We start from the raw sequence: 15,354 nt of genomic DNA, 5'->3' as shown, positions 1-15,354 counted from the left end.
TTAGCTCCCTCCCTCCAACTTGGCAGGGCCATTGAGAAGTTGAAGTAATACGTTGACCCCGTCTCTGAATAGTAACACACCGTGCAAACGCCAGCGATGAAGATGGTAGTCGTGGGGACTGTTTTTATCATAAGAAGCTCCCCTCACTCCTGGGGATCCAGGTTTGAAACACGCATCTTTCTTAATTCTTACAAACCAACCCAATTTAGTGCAATTCTAGACTCTTTGCAGCCCAGTAAATCCAGCCCCGCCATCCACAAAAGGGGTTGTCAGCACTTACCGGGAAAGCAAAGAAGCGCCTGGCAGAATGGCAGGTCTGAAGAAGCCGCTAGCTCAGCCTGACAGGCTGAACTTAAACAAATGGGATTTTCTGGCTGGGGGCGACAAGGCATCAGTTTGAAGCGTGTGCTCTTACACGTCGTTATGCCCCAAAATGCAGAAGGAGAGGCGCATCTTGTCCCAAGTTTGTAGCAAAATTGCACCACGTGTAAATGGTTTTCTGGCCTTTGATGTTGAGCAGAAAGGAAAATAATCCTCTAAAAAAAAAAAAAAACCTCAGGCAGGAGCAGCTGGCTCAGGAGCCCCAGCAGGGAGGCTGGCTGGCGCAGTGTGCAATCAGCAAACCAGCAGGCACTGGGCTTTCTCTGAGCCCCTTCCGGGGCACCCATGAAAGTAAACTGTCCCCAACCATCTTAGCTCCTGAAAGGGTTCTTTCCCCCTGATACCTACCTTCATGAAGAAGCCAGCAGACATGCTTAAAGGCCACTGCCAAGAGAGGGAGGGAAGGAGAGGAGGCCCGTGTCACTATGAGCTCGGCCAGAGCCTTGGTGAGTCACCAGCAGAGAAGGGCCCTTCTGGTGGGGCAGCAGCTCCTCACTGCTCATTCATTTATTCATTCGCTCATTCATTCAACAAAACACACACAGTCACTGCCATTTGGAAGCTTACAGTCTAGAAGAAAGAAAACACATTCGACACCGAATTACACAAATAAATAACCATCTAGTCACAGGCTTTGACAGATACTGTAAAGGAAACATATGGGGGGTGTGAGGTTGTAAAACAATAAGCCCCAGGCTAGACGCACTGGCTCACCCCTGGAATCCCAGCACTTCGGGAGGCTGAGGCAGGAGGATCACTTGAGCCCAAGAGTTTGAGAGCAGCCTGGGCAACATGGCAAGACCTCGTTTCTACAAAAGCACTGTTTTAAAAAGTAGTGGTGATGGTGCATAGTGGGTGTGGTGAGGTGCACCTGTAGCGCCCACTACTCAGGAGGCCAAGGCAGGAGGATCACTTGGGCCCAGGAGCTGGAGGTTGCAGTGAGTTATGATGACACCACTGCACTCTAGCCAGGGCGACAAAATGAAACTGTCTCAAAAAACTCTCTCTCTCTCCCTCTCTCTCTCTCTCATACACACCCTCTCCCCCAAAAAATTGAAAAAAATAAGCCCCAATTTAAATGGAGGCTGGAAGCCATGGCATGGGGTAGCTGAGCAAGACGTCTCTGAGGTGGTAGCTTTCAAGCTGCAGCCTGATCAGGAGTTGGCCAGGCAACGTGTGCTAGGAGAACATTTTAGGCAGAAGAAAGGGAGAGGGAGAAGGCACATGGAGAGGCCTGGTGGGAAGAGAACTAGCTGCACATCTGGAAACTGAAGAGGCCAGGACGTTTGAAGCCCATGAGAGGGGAAAATAGGGCACAGGGTTTGAGCTGTACAGGGCTCCAGAGAGCACCAGGGGCTTCATCCTACATGCAGCAGAAGTCACAGAGGAATTTAGGTCTCCTCCTGATGGTTCTGACCTGATAAAGAATTTGGCCAGCATAGATTTTCACTTGGCCACGTCACCTCCTGGTTTCACTCCCCGGCCACTCACAGCTGACTTGTATCAGCTGTGAACTTGCCCCAGCACCCCACCCCAGGAGGAGGAGCAAAAAAATCAGACAGACTCTGAGGGCACCATCAGGAGCCGCCAGCTAGATGAGGGCCAGCCCTAGCCAGGGGCAGTCCCTGGGTGCCACCACCCCCCCCATCCCTTGCTATGAGGGCTCATCTGCTCCCTCTTTATAGGGAAAGACTTCGTTCTGTTCAGTATCTGCACAAAGCAGGTACTCAGACAAAGATCAATCGAAGTTCAGAGATGGGGATACCTTAGCACCCCCGCAGGGCCCCCATCTCTTCTTGTAAGTGGGGAAACTGAGGGAGGCTGGTGACCTTTGGCAAGTCACTGCCTCTCTCCCAGGTCTCTTACCCTATCTGTAAACCAGGGCAAGTGAACAAGTTGATCTTCATTTTTTTTTTTTTCAGATTGACATAAGGTTGCAAATGTTTGGTTTACATTGTTTTCGTTTCTAAGGTAAAGTTCAAGTTGTAGTTGAGCCCTTCACCCAGGGGTCTGCTGAACACCCTCACCTTGTGCACCTTAGGTGAGATCCTGCCAATCACCCTCCCTCCTCTCCCCTCCCCTCTCTGTCCTCTCCTCTCCCTCCATGGACTCTACTTGTGTTTTTCTTTGGAGAGGGTTTGTAGTTGTTTACATACCGGTTTCACATTAGTATTGAGAACATTGAACACATTTTTTTCCCATTCTTGTGATACTTTACTAAGAAGAAAGTGTTTCACCTCCATCCAGGTCAACACAAAAAGTATAAAGTCTCCATCGTTTCTTATGTTGAATAGTATTCCATGAGTTGATCTTTAATACTCTTTGTCGTCATCCTCAGACACTCAGGGAGGAGCAACAGCTTTATCAACAACACTCAGCATGCGTTGGCAGGACTGGGATCACAGCCGACTTCAGTAGATGCCACCCTAACCCCAGCCTGAAGTTTAAGGCCCAGATAGTGGGGGAGGGCTGAATGATGGAGTTGGAATTTGCAAAAATCTGACCCTAAGCTGAAATATCCATTTGCTTGCAAATCTCATCATATAGATGGGCAAATTAATATGACAAGCAATTTTGGAGATAGGATACTTGGAGTGTCTACAAAAAATAAAAGGTCTGTTGGAATACAGCAGAAGTTATTCCAGATGTGTTGAACCCCATGGGATGGATGTGCTAACTATAAAATGCTCGTATCTCTTCATTACAGTAGTCCCCAAGAGCATCACTCCAAGGGACAAGTTCATTAGCCAAGTTCAATTGCTAGATGCAGTAGTGCTGATAAAACTCAGTTCTTTGAAAAACCACATTTGATGTGGACTTCGTGCTAATTCCAGCTGCTTCCCCCCACTATGAAGCTGAAAGAGTGAGGCTTGACTGTCCTGAAATGGTGCTGCTGGCTGGGGACTCAGAGCTGATTTTTATATTGGAGAAATATATAGAATCTGGTATTCGGTTAGCACTTTGTACAGGGCCTGGAGGCAGAAAATGGGGCTATGCTTTTTGCAGTCCCTCTAATCCTCACATGTAGTGGGAGCACATGCATATGACTTGGGTGATGTGAAAAACAAGGCAGACAGAAGTAGGATGTGGCTCCAAAACGTCCCAGTGACAAAAACTCTCAAGTCTCTCCCAGGAGAGCACATCCGGGAGAATGTGTGTTAGAATTAGACATGGAGTGAATCCCTGTTGTTTTACTTACTAGCTGTGTGAACTTAGGCAAGTCACTTAACCTCTCTGGGCCTTGGTTTCTTCCTCTGCTCAATGGGCAAAGCAGTACCCCCCAAGGTCATGGTTGCAAGGGTTAGATGAGAGAACACCAGTAAGCATCTAGCAGTGTCTGGCATACGGCAAAGGCCCCTTTTCCTTCCTTTCATCTAGCCATCAAGATCCCATGAAAAACACAGCGTCCAGTGCTCATTCCTGCTACTCACCTGTCCCTGCACTGAAGGAAGGGAAGCCAAGAGCTTCCCTGTGACCTACATCCTGCAGGTCGGGGCAGTGCAGGGAAGCATGGTCCAGGAGGTGGCCTGGGCCCAAATTCCAGGAGCCGCAGGAATCCAGCACAGTCAGCCTGGCTCTCTTCCAGCCAATTTTGCCAGATATAATTTGGCTTCAGCTTGAGGTTCCAAAGCAGTTACATAACCATAATAACCGTAGCGTTTGTAGAAAGCTTTTATCCTTCTCGAAGCACTTTGGCATGCCTCACCTCATTTGATTCTCTCCATAACCTTGAGTGGTAGCAAAGGCAAGGATGAGAACTCCCATTTTATAGATGGAAAAATTGAGGCTTGGAAGGTTTATATAGTTGACCCAAAGTCACACGACTAGTAAGTGTCGATCAAAACTTGGATAAAGATCTCTGCGTTCCTTGCCCTGAGCTTTTCCCACACCACCACTCTAACTCTCTGTAATTAGGCTTTCATCAAGCAAAAGTGGACGGAGCTGCCGTGAGCCAGCAATGCACAAGGGCCAGGACTCAGAAATGAGAGGCAGAGGCCGATTCAGAAGAGATACAGGACCAACTATTCAGGGCCCCCAGGCGGGGGCTATGGTCAAGGTGTGAGGGGAGTAGCAAGGCAGGACAGTAACCACCTTGGTCCAGGGGCTCAGGAAGGCTTCTTGGAAGAGAAAATGTATTAGTCTGGTCTTAGAGGACAGCTGGAGGTTGTCAAAGCAGAGAGAGGAATGAGAGGAGTTACAGGTAGCAGAAGAAAGAAGTAGAAAGCCACAGTGTGTGAAGAGCTGGGCGTGTCTGGAGTGGGGCGAGGGACTTGGCCTGGCTCCACCCGCTCACCTGCTCTCTCATTCATTCATATATTTCTGGAGCACCTGGTGTGGGGCCCCTGTGGATAGCAAGCAGTGAGTGAGCAGATGTGATACCTGAGCCTACTGGCTAGATGTGAGCCCAACTTAGTCAACCTGCTAGCAGATCCCTGCGGGTCAGGTGGGAAGCGGCAGGATGAAAGACAGGAGGAACAGGCAGAGGGAATCATGGAAGATGCGGCAAGGTGGGTCTGGATTTCAGCCTGAGGGGACGGAGCCCTGATGGGTTTTCAGCAGAGATTTAACAAATCAGATCTGCATTCCAGAAAGAGTGTGCCATGGTTAGCTGAGAGGATGAGCTGAAGTCCAAAGAGTTGAGCAAGGTGCCCAGAGCAGCCCAGCAAGAAATGCCTGAGTCCTAAATCACAGCAGCATAGAGGAGGAAGTGCTGAATTCAAGACAGATGCAGAGAGAGTACCGGCAGGCAGCTGAGCTACTCTGAGGGACTGACTTGTGCCCCTCGGCAGGTGATGATGCTGTTTCTCAGGACAGGGGTGCAGAAGAATTGTATATTGGGTTAGGGTGAGGCTGAGGTCGAGCCGAGTGCCAGGGCCCTGTGGACACCTGCAAGAGGTGCCTATCAGACAGTGAGGGAGATGGGTGTCTCTGGAGCCTGGGACAGAGCTTGGAGCTGGAGATGTGATCAGAGGGGCGGGACCATACATATTTGTAATGCCTGGAAATAAACAGGACCTCCTGGGCCAGTGTTCAGAGGGAGGGAAGACAAGATCCCATTGCAACAAACCCCAAAGGATGTCAAATTTGTTCTTAGATGCCAGAAGTCTACCTGGCAAAATTCATATCATCAGCTCGGGAGAAGAATCAGTGGTCCCAGGAGGGGTGATTGTGAGGGGCTGTGGGGACTCTGACCTGCACTGGTAGTTCTGGGGTCTTTCTAGTCTCTGGACCTCCATCTGAAGTCACCCATGTGCTTCTCTCTCTCTTCTCTCCTTCAGGTGTTTACAAAATATGGGAAGTGTTACATGTTTAACTCAGGCGAGGATGGCAAACCTCTGCTCACCACAGTCAAGGGGGGGACAGGCAACGGGCTGGAGCTCATGCTGGACATTCAGCAGGACGAGTACCTGCCCATCTGGGGAGAGACAGGTGAGCTGTGCACAGGGGCCGGGGCGCGGGCGATGGCAGAGGGGTGCAGGACCAATCTGAAACATCGACTTGGCTCAGGTGAGCAGTCCTGGCCCACCCTAGGAAGGACTACTCTCTGGCAAGGGTCTGATGACATGTGTAAAGATGTCCCAGGCATGGGCTGGGATGCCCTGGGTTTCTTCAGCTCTCCCCGGGTGAGGGAGGGGTGGGCCATGGGAATACTGGAGAGGGAAGGTGGGTGGGGGGCAGGGAGGTATGGAGAGGATGCACCGGGGAAGATTTGAAGGAGCAGGTGTGGTGGATCAGGTAAGTGGCTTGACCTCAGAAGAGGAGGCCCTTCCAGTCATTCTGAATCCAGCTAGGAGTCCAGCCAAAAGGAAAGCAGGCTCCTGCCCAACAGGAAGGTGGAGGGGCTGTAAAGTGTTGGAAAACCAAAGCATGGACTCAGGGGCCTGGAAGCTGGTCGGGGGTCCCATGTGTACAGGTCTTGACACCTATTTAATGCATTCATTTATTTATTCAGCAAACTATTCAGTAACCATGTATACTGTCTCAGGCTTCATACCAAAGTAAGGATGTTAAAGTCACAAAGACCAAGTCCTTAATCTGAGCCTAGAGGAAGAGACACACAGTCACAGAGGGGGTTGGTGACAGCACCATAGTGCACAGGGTATTTGGGTGGGGTCTTGAGATAGTCCTGGATTATCCCAGCGGGCCTGACATAACCACAAGGGTCTTGATAAGAGCAATACAGGAAGGTCAGACAGAGGAGCAGGCAGTGTGACAACAGAAGCAGAGATTAGAGTGATGCAGCCACAAGCCAAGGCACGCTGGCAGCCTGGAAGAGAGGGTAAAGGACGTCACCAGGAAGAGAGGGTAAATACGTGACTGAGAAGGGGAAGCATGGAAACGAGATCCAAAGTCAGATTAAGGCTGGTCACCATGGGAGGGTTGCAGGGGGGTCAGCAGAGGAGCCTGAAGAGGGCAAGAGAGGCGGTGCAGGGGAAAGAAAAAGAGAGGCCCTGGGCCCTCAGCTTGGAGCCAAGGAAGTGGGGGAAGGCCCTGCAGAACAGCCCCCACTTCTCACCACCCCTGCCTCATGATTCCTTTGACCCTGGGGTCCAGCCCTCACCCCCTCATCCAAACAGCTATGGAAAAGAAGAGAAATAAGGAAATGAAATGAATCCTGGAGACCCCACATCAAAGGCCTAAACAGAAGTTAGTTACACCCTTCCAAGGTCCTGTTGGATTTCCCCACCTGCTGTCTTGATTCAGGAGCAGAAGCACAGGTATAGATGTGCTAACACACAGCCATGCACATGCCTGCTCTCCATGTTCAGCACGCCCATCCCAGATGTCCTCTTATACCATGGTTCCCTATGTGGATCGGCCTTGGATCTGAGCACCAGTCACTGACAGAAAGGGCTCTGACCCCTGGATTACCCCAGGAAGTCCGCATGCTGTGCTTCAAAGCCACAGATAGTCAGAACAGGAAAAGAACCTCTGAGACTGTCTATTGTAGGTGGCCTGGCACGAAGCAATGCCATCCTTGAAGTCATACAATGAGGACTGTTCTGACCCAACTCTGCACCATCAGTCATCCTGACTGGACCATGAGCTATACCAATTTAGGACTAATTTATAGTCAGGATTAGTGCTACATGCCTGACACTGTGCAGGTCATTGACGGGGACACAGAAGACAGGGATGCCGGTCAGGAACTTGAGCTGTACCCCTAAATGAGAGATCAGTCCCTTTCACTTCAGGGGTGTTCAACTCGCAGCCCACAGGCCATAGGTTGTACACCTCTGAACCATTTCTTATAAGGTTGGGTTTCTGGGGAAGCAGGCTGCATGGAGGACAGGCTTAAAGGGGTGGTGGGGCAGAAGAAACAGGGGAGGGAAGAAACTGATCATTGCCTAATCCCTGCACTGTGGGAGGCTGAGGAGGGAGGATTGCTCCAGCTCAGGAGTTCGAGACTCGCCTGAGCAAAAGTGAGACCCCAACTCATTAAAAAAATGGAAAAACCCAGCTGGGCACCGCGGCAAGCTCCTGTAATCCCAGTGGCTTTGGAGGCTGAGGCAGCAGGATGCCCACAGCCAGAGTCTGAGGTTGCAGTGAGCTCCAGTACCACTGCCCTCTGCTCAGGGCACAGGGTGGAATTCTGTCTTGACAAAAAAAAAAAAAAACAAGAAACTAATCATTGCTGTCCAATAGAACTTTCTGGGGTGATAGAAATGTTCTCTGCCTGTGTTGTCCAAATAGATTAGCCACAACCCCCCCATGGTGATTGCACACTTGTCTTTATTTACTTATTATTGAGATTTTTAGAGATGGGGGTCTCACGCCATTGCCCAGGCTGGAGTGCAGTGGCATTATCATAGCTCACTGTAACCTCCAAACTCCTCAGCTCAAGTGATCCTCCTGCCTCAGTTTCCCAAGTTCCTGGGACTGTAGGCACCTGCCACAATGCCCAGCTATAACTGAGCATTTGAAATACAGCTAGGACAATGAGGAACTGAATTTTTAATATAATTTCAATTGAATTAATTTAAAGTTAGACAGCCATGGGGAAGGGGGGGTAGTAGCCACCATATCAGGTCACAATTAGTGGTGGATTTGGTTGCCTTCTTGGATTTTCTTTTTTTTTGAGACAGAGTCTCACTATGTCACCCTCGGTAGAGTGCTGTGGTGTCACAGCTCACAGCAAACTCAAACTCTTGGGCTTAAGCGATTCTCTTGCCTCAGCCTCCCAAGTAGCTGGGACTACAGGCACCCACAGCAACACCCAGTCATTTCTTTTTTATTGTTGTTGTCATTGTTTAGCAGGCCCAGCCAGGTATGAACCCACCAGCCCTAGTACATGTGGCCAGCGCCCTAACCACTGGGCGCCAGGCCAGCTTCTTGGAATTTTTACCTTGAAGCCACCTCCCAGCATTCCTCAAGGGTTGCAATATTCCTCATTTCTGGCTTCCCCCTCACCATAGCCTAGAGTGACCGGCAGAACTCCTTGCCCCCATTTGCCAGAGAAGGAGGCTGAGATTCAGTCACTCCCTGCAAGCAGGGCCCCTGAATTCTCACGTCAGGGCCACCTCCATAGTTACCTTTCTTCAGGCTGAGAACCCATTGAGCAAGGAGCTGCCTCTTGGAGAATCTGGTAACCTCAAAGGTGTTTCCTGGGCTGGTGGGGGTGAGTCCTACATGGATGAGGATGAGACACAGGCTCTGGCAGGTGAGGAATGATGGTCCAGGAAGCCCCCAGAAGAGGCACAGACACATCTGCTGCTTGGTCATTGCTCCCAAAAACTGTGGGTACAGTGGGGCCCAGCCCTGCCATGGCCATCCAGAAGCAGCCTTCCTGATGCACCGAGCCAGCTGGCCTCACAATGCCATCTCCTTTCCTTGAGATTCCTACCTCTCTGTCCCCAGAGGAAGAAGCCAGGGCCTCGCAGGAGGTATTTGGGTAACCATGGAGAAGAAAGGAACTAAAGTGTGGCTGTTGAGGGAGTGGCACCGGCAGCTTGATGGCAGAGGCAGCGTAGGAGGACAGGAAGAATGGCATGATAGAGTCAGACAGACCTCAGGTCAAACCCCAGCTCTTCCTTTCCTATCTCTGTGACTGAGGACAGCTGAATGAGCCTCCGTTTCCTTATCTGTAAAATGGAGATGAACAAAACAAATAAAACCCAGTAACTTTGCAGCGTGGCTGTAAAGTTCGAACAAGAGCTCTGTGCACACAGTCAGCAGTGGAAGGATGATCATGACGCCCAGTAGGTGGGGGATAGGCAGAAAATCCCAGAGGCAGAGGATGTTGCAAACATCTCGTACTTTGGGAGTCTAAAGTACCTCAACATCCGGGAGGCCCATTCTGCTCTAAGCAGAGTCCCTAGTACATTCTTCCTGCCACATAGATATCGTTACCTCTCAGATATTTAAGGAGGAAAACAACTCCTCTGGACATAATTCTGACCAACAGAAAGGATCTTTAGGGAAAGTAGCCATGGTTCACGAGGCCATGGTCAACATATAACACACCAAGAAGTGAGTTAGAGAAAGGTACCCCCTTTGGTTACATCCAGACCATGGATGACTCTATGAAAATTATCAAAAATATCCCTTCCTCCAGGCTGACAATGCTCTTGGGCAAGGATCTCTGTGTGGGGTACCCTGGTAATATACCATTTTAAAGAAGGTGGGCTCAGTCACTGGGGGACCTAGAGAGTGTACCCTAACATGGGCCCTATGAAATGTCAAGAGTTTGGGATTTTGCATGTCACATGAAAATAAAAAGGACCTGGGGTCCAAAAAGAATCAAGGGAACCCTGATTAGACAACATTAAACACATTTTATTCATCACAGGGATTTGTGATATGCTGCATCTTAAATTTCCAAGATAGGAATATTGCACGCAGCACCTATTTCCCAAATGCCTTTGACCGTGGAGACCTCCTTTTTTATGAAGATCTCACAAAATGCACTTTCAGAAAAGCTGTCCTGGACTATAGAAGTGCAGACTTCATGGCCAGAGGTTTCTAACGGAAATTAAATTGAAGACGGAGGCGGGGGGGGGGTTGTTAAAAATGAAATTCTGTATAGAAACCTCTGAGTGACTTCCGAGATAAAAGAAATAGGCAGTGGGTTATCTAGGTTGCACAGGAGAGAAACCTAAATCAAACAAGCTTAGGCATAAAAGGAATTGTTTTGCCCTGGGAACCCAAGACAAGCTTCAACAACCAGCCAGCAGGAGGGGCAAGGATGCAGCCCCAGAAACAACCGGAACCAAGGGCTCCTACGTCCTCGGCTCTCTCACTGTTCTCTCCGAATCCCTTTCATTCTTTCTCACTAGAGGCACAGGTTTTTTCCACACACTTTTTTTTATTTTCACACATGTCTCCCAATAGTTCCTGAGTTTTATATTTTACAGATTCCACCACCAGCAGGAGACTGTTTTGACTGTGTCCTGTTTGAGGAAAAAAAAAAAAAAAAACAGGGAAAGGAATCATTGACCCAGGTCCAGTCAGGTGCCCACCCCTGAACCAATCAGCAGTGAGCAGGGGCATGAGTTCTCACATAATACACCTAAACCCTGAGGAGGCTGGGTGAGGAATGGTTAGAGAAGGAGTTCCCAAGAGAACAATAGTGCCGGGCACATAGTCCCATGAATGGTCACACAACGAGAGAGGTGAGGTTGAGAGTGAATTTAATTGGAGGAAACCAGAATCAGTCTGCAGGGAGCTCTCCAAGGAACTCAAAGTCTAAATGCATTCAGGGGTGTCCAACCTCTGGCCCATGGGCTGCACACGTATGATTTGGGGCCTATTTTGCTCATCTGTGATGTCAGATATCACAAAAAGCATGCACAGACCAGTTTTTAGCTCATCAGCTTTCATTATTGTTTGTGTATTTAATGTGTGGCCCAAGACAATGCTGCTTCTTCCAATGTGTGGCAGGGGATAAAAAAAGGCTGGACACCCTTGGTTGAAAAGACCATATGTAGGCCCCTTCTTTTCTCATCCCTTTTTATCTTTCATTTACTCTAATACTCTTATTTTATTAAATATAATCAGCCTTGATTTCCCCAAAGCCCGGTGTTAAATAAGCATAAATGCAATAATATATTAGACATAATTTTAAGCAAAGGAATTATTTTTGAAAGCTGTGCTGTACTAGGAGTAAAGACCTGGCACCCAGGATCCCTCTGAGCTCATCACCTCCTACCAGCCACGTTAACTCGGCTCTAGTCACATGGGCTTCCCTGCTGCTTCCAGGACATTCTTTCTTCAGGACACCTGCATCTGCTGGTAATCTCTGCTTAGAGTTCACTGCTCAGACATCCGAGTGGCCAGTTCCCTTCCTGTATCAAGCCTTCACGCAGATATCGATGGCACCTCAGTGAGGCCTACCCTGACCACCCTGTTTAAAATTGCAACCCCACCCCCTACTCCCACCCCCCCATATCTGCTTGACCTTTTCTTATCCCCATGGCCTGTATCACCTTCAAGTATGCCATATAAAGTTCACTTGTTTGTTTTTCCTTCTCTGCCCCTTTCAAGAGGTCAGGGATCTTGGCTCTCTGGCTCACTGATACATACCAGTGATAAATCTGTGTTAAGAGAAAAAAAAATTACTGAAATTGTGCGCACTGCAGGGCCAGGACAGGGGAGAAGCTGATGTTAGTGAGTAGCTTAGTAGTTCCTGCTATGTGCCAGGAACATGCCCGCTTACCCCACTGACGGGGCATTACAATCCCCACTGAAGGATGAGGACATTGGGGCCCAGAGAGATTGTAAGCTTTCCAAGGACACGCACCTGGTTAAGTCGTGAACCAAGCTGAAAACCCATATCCAAACCCAAAAGGGACCACCAAACTCCTGGAATATTCAAAATGCGATTGTAGAAGCACTGCCGTGAAAACAGCTCAAGGAAAAGGTTCTTCGAAGCCTCTGGTGAGAGAACGGTATAATGACAGGTCTGCCCTGGTCCTCCTTTATCTATTTTTTCCTCTGTTCTTTTCCAAAAGCATAATCCTTATATTGAAAGAAAGTTTTGGCACAGTCCCCACATGGAAAACAGATAAAAGCATCTGAACATCTCTGGCTCAACTGGAGATGGGGATCCTGTTTGCTTTCTCCCTACCTCCAACCCCAAGGAACTAAGGGAGCCAAGTTTGAAAACCATAGATGGGCGGTGGAATTTTATTGTTACGAAAAGTGTTGCGTGATCCTATGGCTGTGTCCGTCCCAGAAACCAACTCCAAGCATCTCTGCCTTCTCCCGGGATGGTGAAAGAAGTTCGTGACATTTTTGCAGAGCACCAGAGCTTCAGGGAAGATGGCAATCTAGCCTTCTGATTAAACACTGTGGGTTGAACATACATGTTTACGGGAGGCCTCTTTCCCAAATCCTACATAAGTGACAATCGAGGATTTTTCTTTTAATTGTAAACCCGTGGGACAGAGAAGGTGGAAGAGAAAACAGCAGTGAGTAGATGTGAGCAAATTGGGGGACGATGTAAAGCAAAGGGTCAGGGACAACTGAGGTGGCAGAGCAGACAAGGCTGAAAACGCCGGGCCCACCCGAGTGAGGCCAAGGAAAGTCAAGAGTTCTCACCCTAGAATGCCCAGAAAGGATCAAGAATTTAAGGCACTCCCGCTGCTGAAGACAGGGATTAGAGGTACAACGCATCCCAGAATTAGTTAAAAGTCCTGAAAAGGAACTGTTAGTTCCCCAGATATCTGCCCGTGGCCCAAAGCAAACAGACAGACATCTCTCCCTACACCCCAGCCCCAGCAGAAGCTAATATTGAAACAGGATTTGGGGAGATCAGGCCCCGCTGAGGAGCTCTACAAAAATTCTGCCCATTGAGCAGCGAGAACCTCAGTCAGACTAATCTACCCCATCCACCCCTGAGCAGAGGTTTGGATGATCCCTTCCCGCAGAAACTGACAAGCTCAGAGGAAAGAGCCACAGATATTAATAGTTGGAAGTCCTCAAACAGCCTAGGTAGGTCCCCTTAGAGTGATAAGTCCTTCCTAAGTCCACAAACACACAAGGAAAGGCTGGGCAGCCTCTAACGACCTCTTAACTAGGAAGGGACAAAGAGCCAGACATTTGAGGGAAACCACTGATAGGAAAGGATCCAAAACCAAATAAGAAAGAAACATTGAGGAAATAAAGACAGTAGGCAACAGCACAAATAGAGCCCAACTGATTGTGTTCAAATCCCAGCTATACTATTAACCAGCTGTGTGACTCTGGGCAAGTTGCCTAACTTCTCTGAGCCTCAAGTTACTTAACCTCTCTTTACCTCCAAAATGAGAACAATAATATTATGTACTTCATAAGGTTGTTAGGAGGATTAAAATGAGTTAATATTTATGATGTGTTTAGAAAAGTGCCTGGTTAATATTAGACGGTATGTGTTTGATAAATAAAAAATAAAGCAGGAAGCAGAAGAAAACATCAAAACACTTTAATTAAAATTCTCAAGAGAGATAAGAAATGTTACTGCATCCATAAACACAAGCACAGGATGCTATTAAAAAGGAACATTCAGAGAAGAAGAAATTAAATTTAAAAATATCATTGCAAACATTTTTTTTAAATCCATGGAAGGATTGGAATTGAGGACATTCTCCCCAAAAAGTAAAACAAAAAAGATGAATAGGTGGAAATTGAGAGAGAAAGAAATATGAAAATTAGAGGATCAGTCCAGGAAGTCCAACATCCTAATACTAGGAGTTCTGGAATAATTAAACCAAAAAAAAGGAGAAGAGGACAATGACAAAGAACTAATACAGCAAAACTTCTCAACTGAAGTGCATGATTTTCTAGATGAGGAGTTCACCAAGTCCTGCCGGCAATTACGGCAAAACAACCAGATCTAGTCATATCCTGGCAAATTCAGGCTAAAGGAAATAAAGAGAAAATTTTATAAGTGTCTGGAAAGAGAAAACAAGTCACACACCTGAGATCTGGAATCAGAATGGCTCAAAACTTCTCACCAGGAGCAGTAGAAGCCAACAGATGACGGAATGATGCCTTCAAATTGGGAGACGAAAAATTGCTTGTCTAAGATAGAATTCTATACCCAGCAAACTACAAAGAGTAAGGGTAGAATTTGGTTTCAACGACGTCTGTCTCCCACAAAGACTTTTTCAGGAAGTTACCAGTATATGCAAATGTAAATCAAGAAAGAAGATTGTGTAAGCCAGAAACGGGGGATCTGACCCAAGGAAAATTCCCAGAAAAGGATAAAGAGAAGAACCAGGATGACAGGTGAGCAGGAGGTCTAGAGAGCAATCGTTTCAGTCTGGAGCAGGACGGTGCAGGCCCAGCAGGGATGCCCTTACTGATCCAGCTGGCTGTACTGAGAGGTGTTTTACAGCTCACCCATAAAGTCTGGGGTTTCTAGTGATAGGTACCCAGCAAGCCAAACAAACCCACAAGGGGAAAGCAAGGCAAAACAGAGCAAGACAAAAAAGCAAGAAAAACAAAATAGTGTCGCAAGGAAAAGGTTAAAAAACATTATATACCACAAGGCTGGTCTGGGGACAATATTTACAGAATGATAGTTCTGTAAAATCTGAATACTGATGTAACCAAACCATCATATACCTATATTCAGAGGGTGGCAGCAAAGGAAATGTGGTGAAATGCCTCATCTAAGGAGCTTAGATCCTCATCTCCTGTGATTAGGTAGGAAATGCAGCTAGGATAATATGATCGTGGATGATTCCTACGTGGTAGGAATTCAGTAGATAGGATCTAAAAATTTTTTAAACCAAGAAATAACTGCCAATCAGTTAACATCCGTGGAAATAAACTTCTAAAACAGTTAGCTGAGAGTTGTTACTTCTGAGAAGCGGGACTCAGGGAGTAGGCAGAGGTGGGGCAGGAAGCTGCTGTTTTTCATTAGAAGCCTTGCAGTACCATTTGGCCTTTTAAATTATGTACATATATTGCTTTGATAAAAATACAAATTAAATTAAAAATAATCATAAATGTTCAGAGTAGCTGGAAGGCCTGAGCAGCTATCAGGGG

The 15,354-nt window shown here is 47.8% G+C and overlaps 1 protein-coding gene across 2 annotated transcripts in view; it reads left to right on the top strand.

Annotated features, from left to right (window-relative positions):
* Window positions 1-15,354, top strand: part of ASIC2 (acid sensing ion channel subunit 2) — a 1,089,542-nt gene that overhangs the window by 988,098 nt on the left and 86,090 nt on the right. For both annotated transcript variants that reach the window (XM_012809736.2, XM_003797192.1), the window contains exon 2: window positions 5,661-5,811. In XM_012809736.2, coding sequence (XP_012665190.1) covers window positions 5,661-5,811 — 151 coding nt within the window. The remainder of the gene's footprint in view (window positions 1-5,660; window positions 5,812-15,354) is intronic.

This window comes from Otolemur garnettii, unplaced genomic scaffold (assembly GCF_000181295.1).
Source record: "Otolemur garnettii isolate 467f Iridium unplaced genomic scaffold, OtoGar3 scaffold00112, whole genome shotgun sequence".
NCBI lineage: Eukaryota > Metazoa > Chordata > Mammalia > Primates > Galagidae > Otolemur > Otolemur garnettii.
Note: the sequence above shows the minus strand (reverse complement) of the source record. Positions and strands in the feature narration are given on the sequence as shown.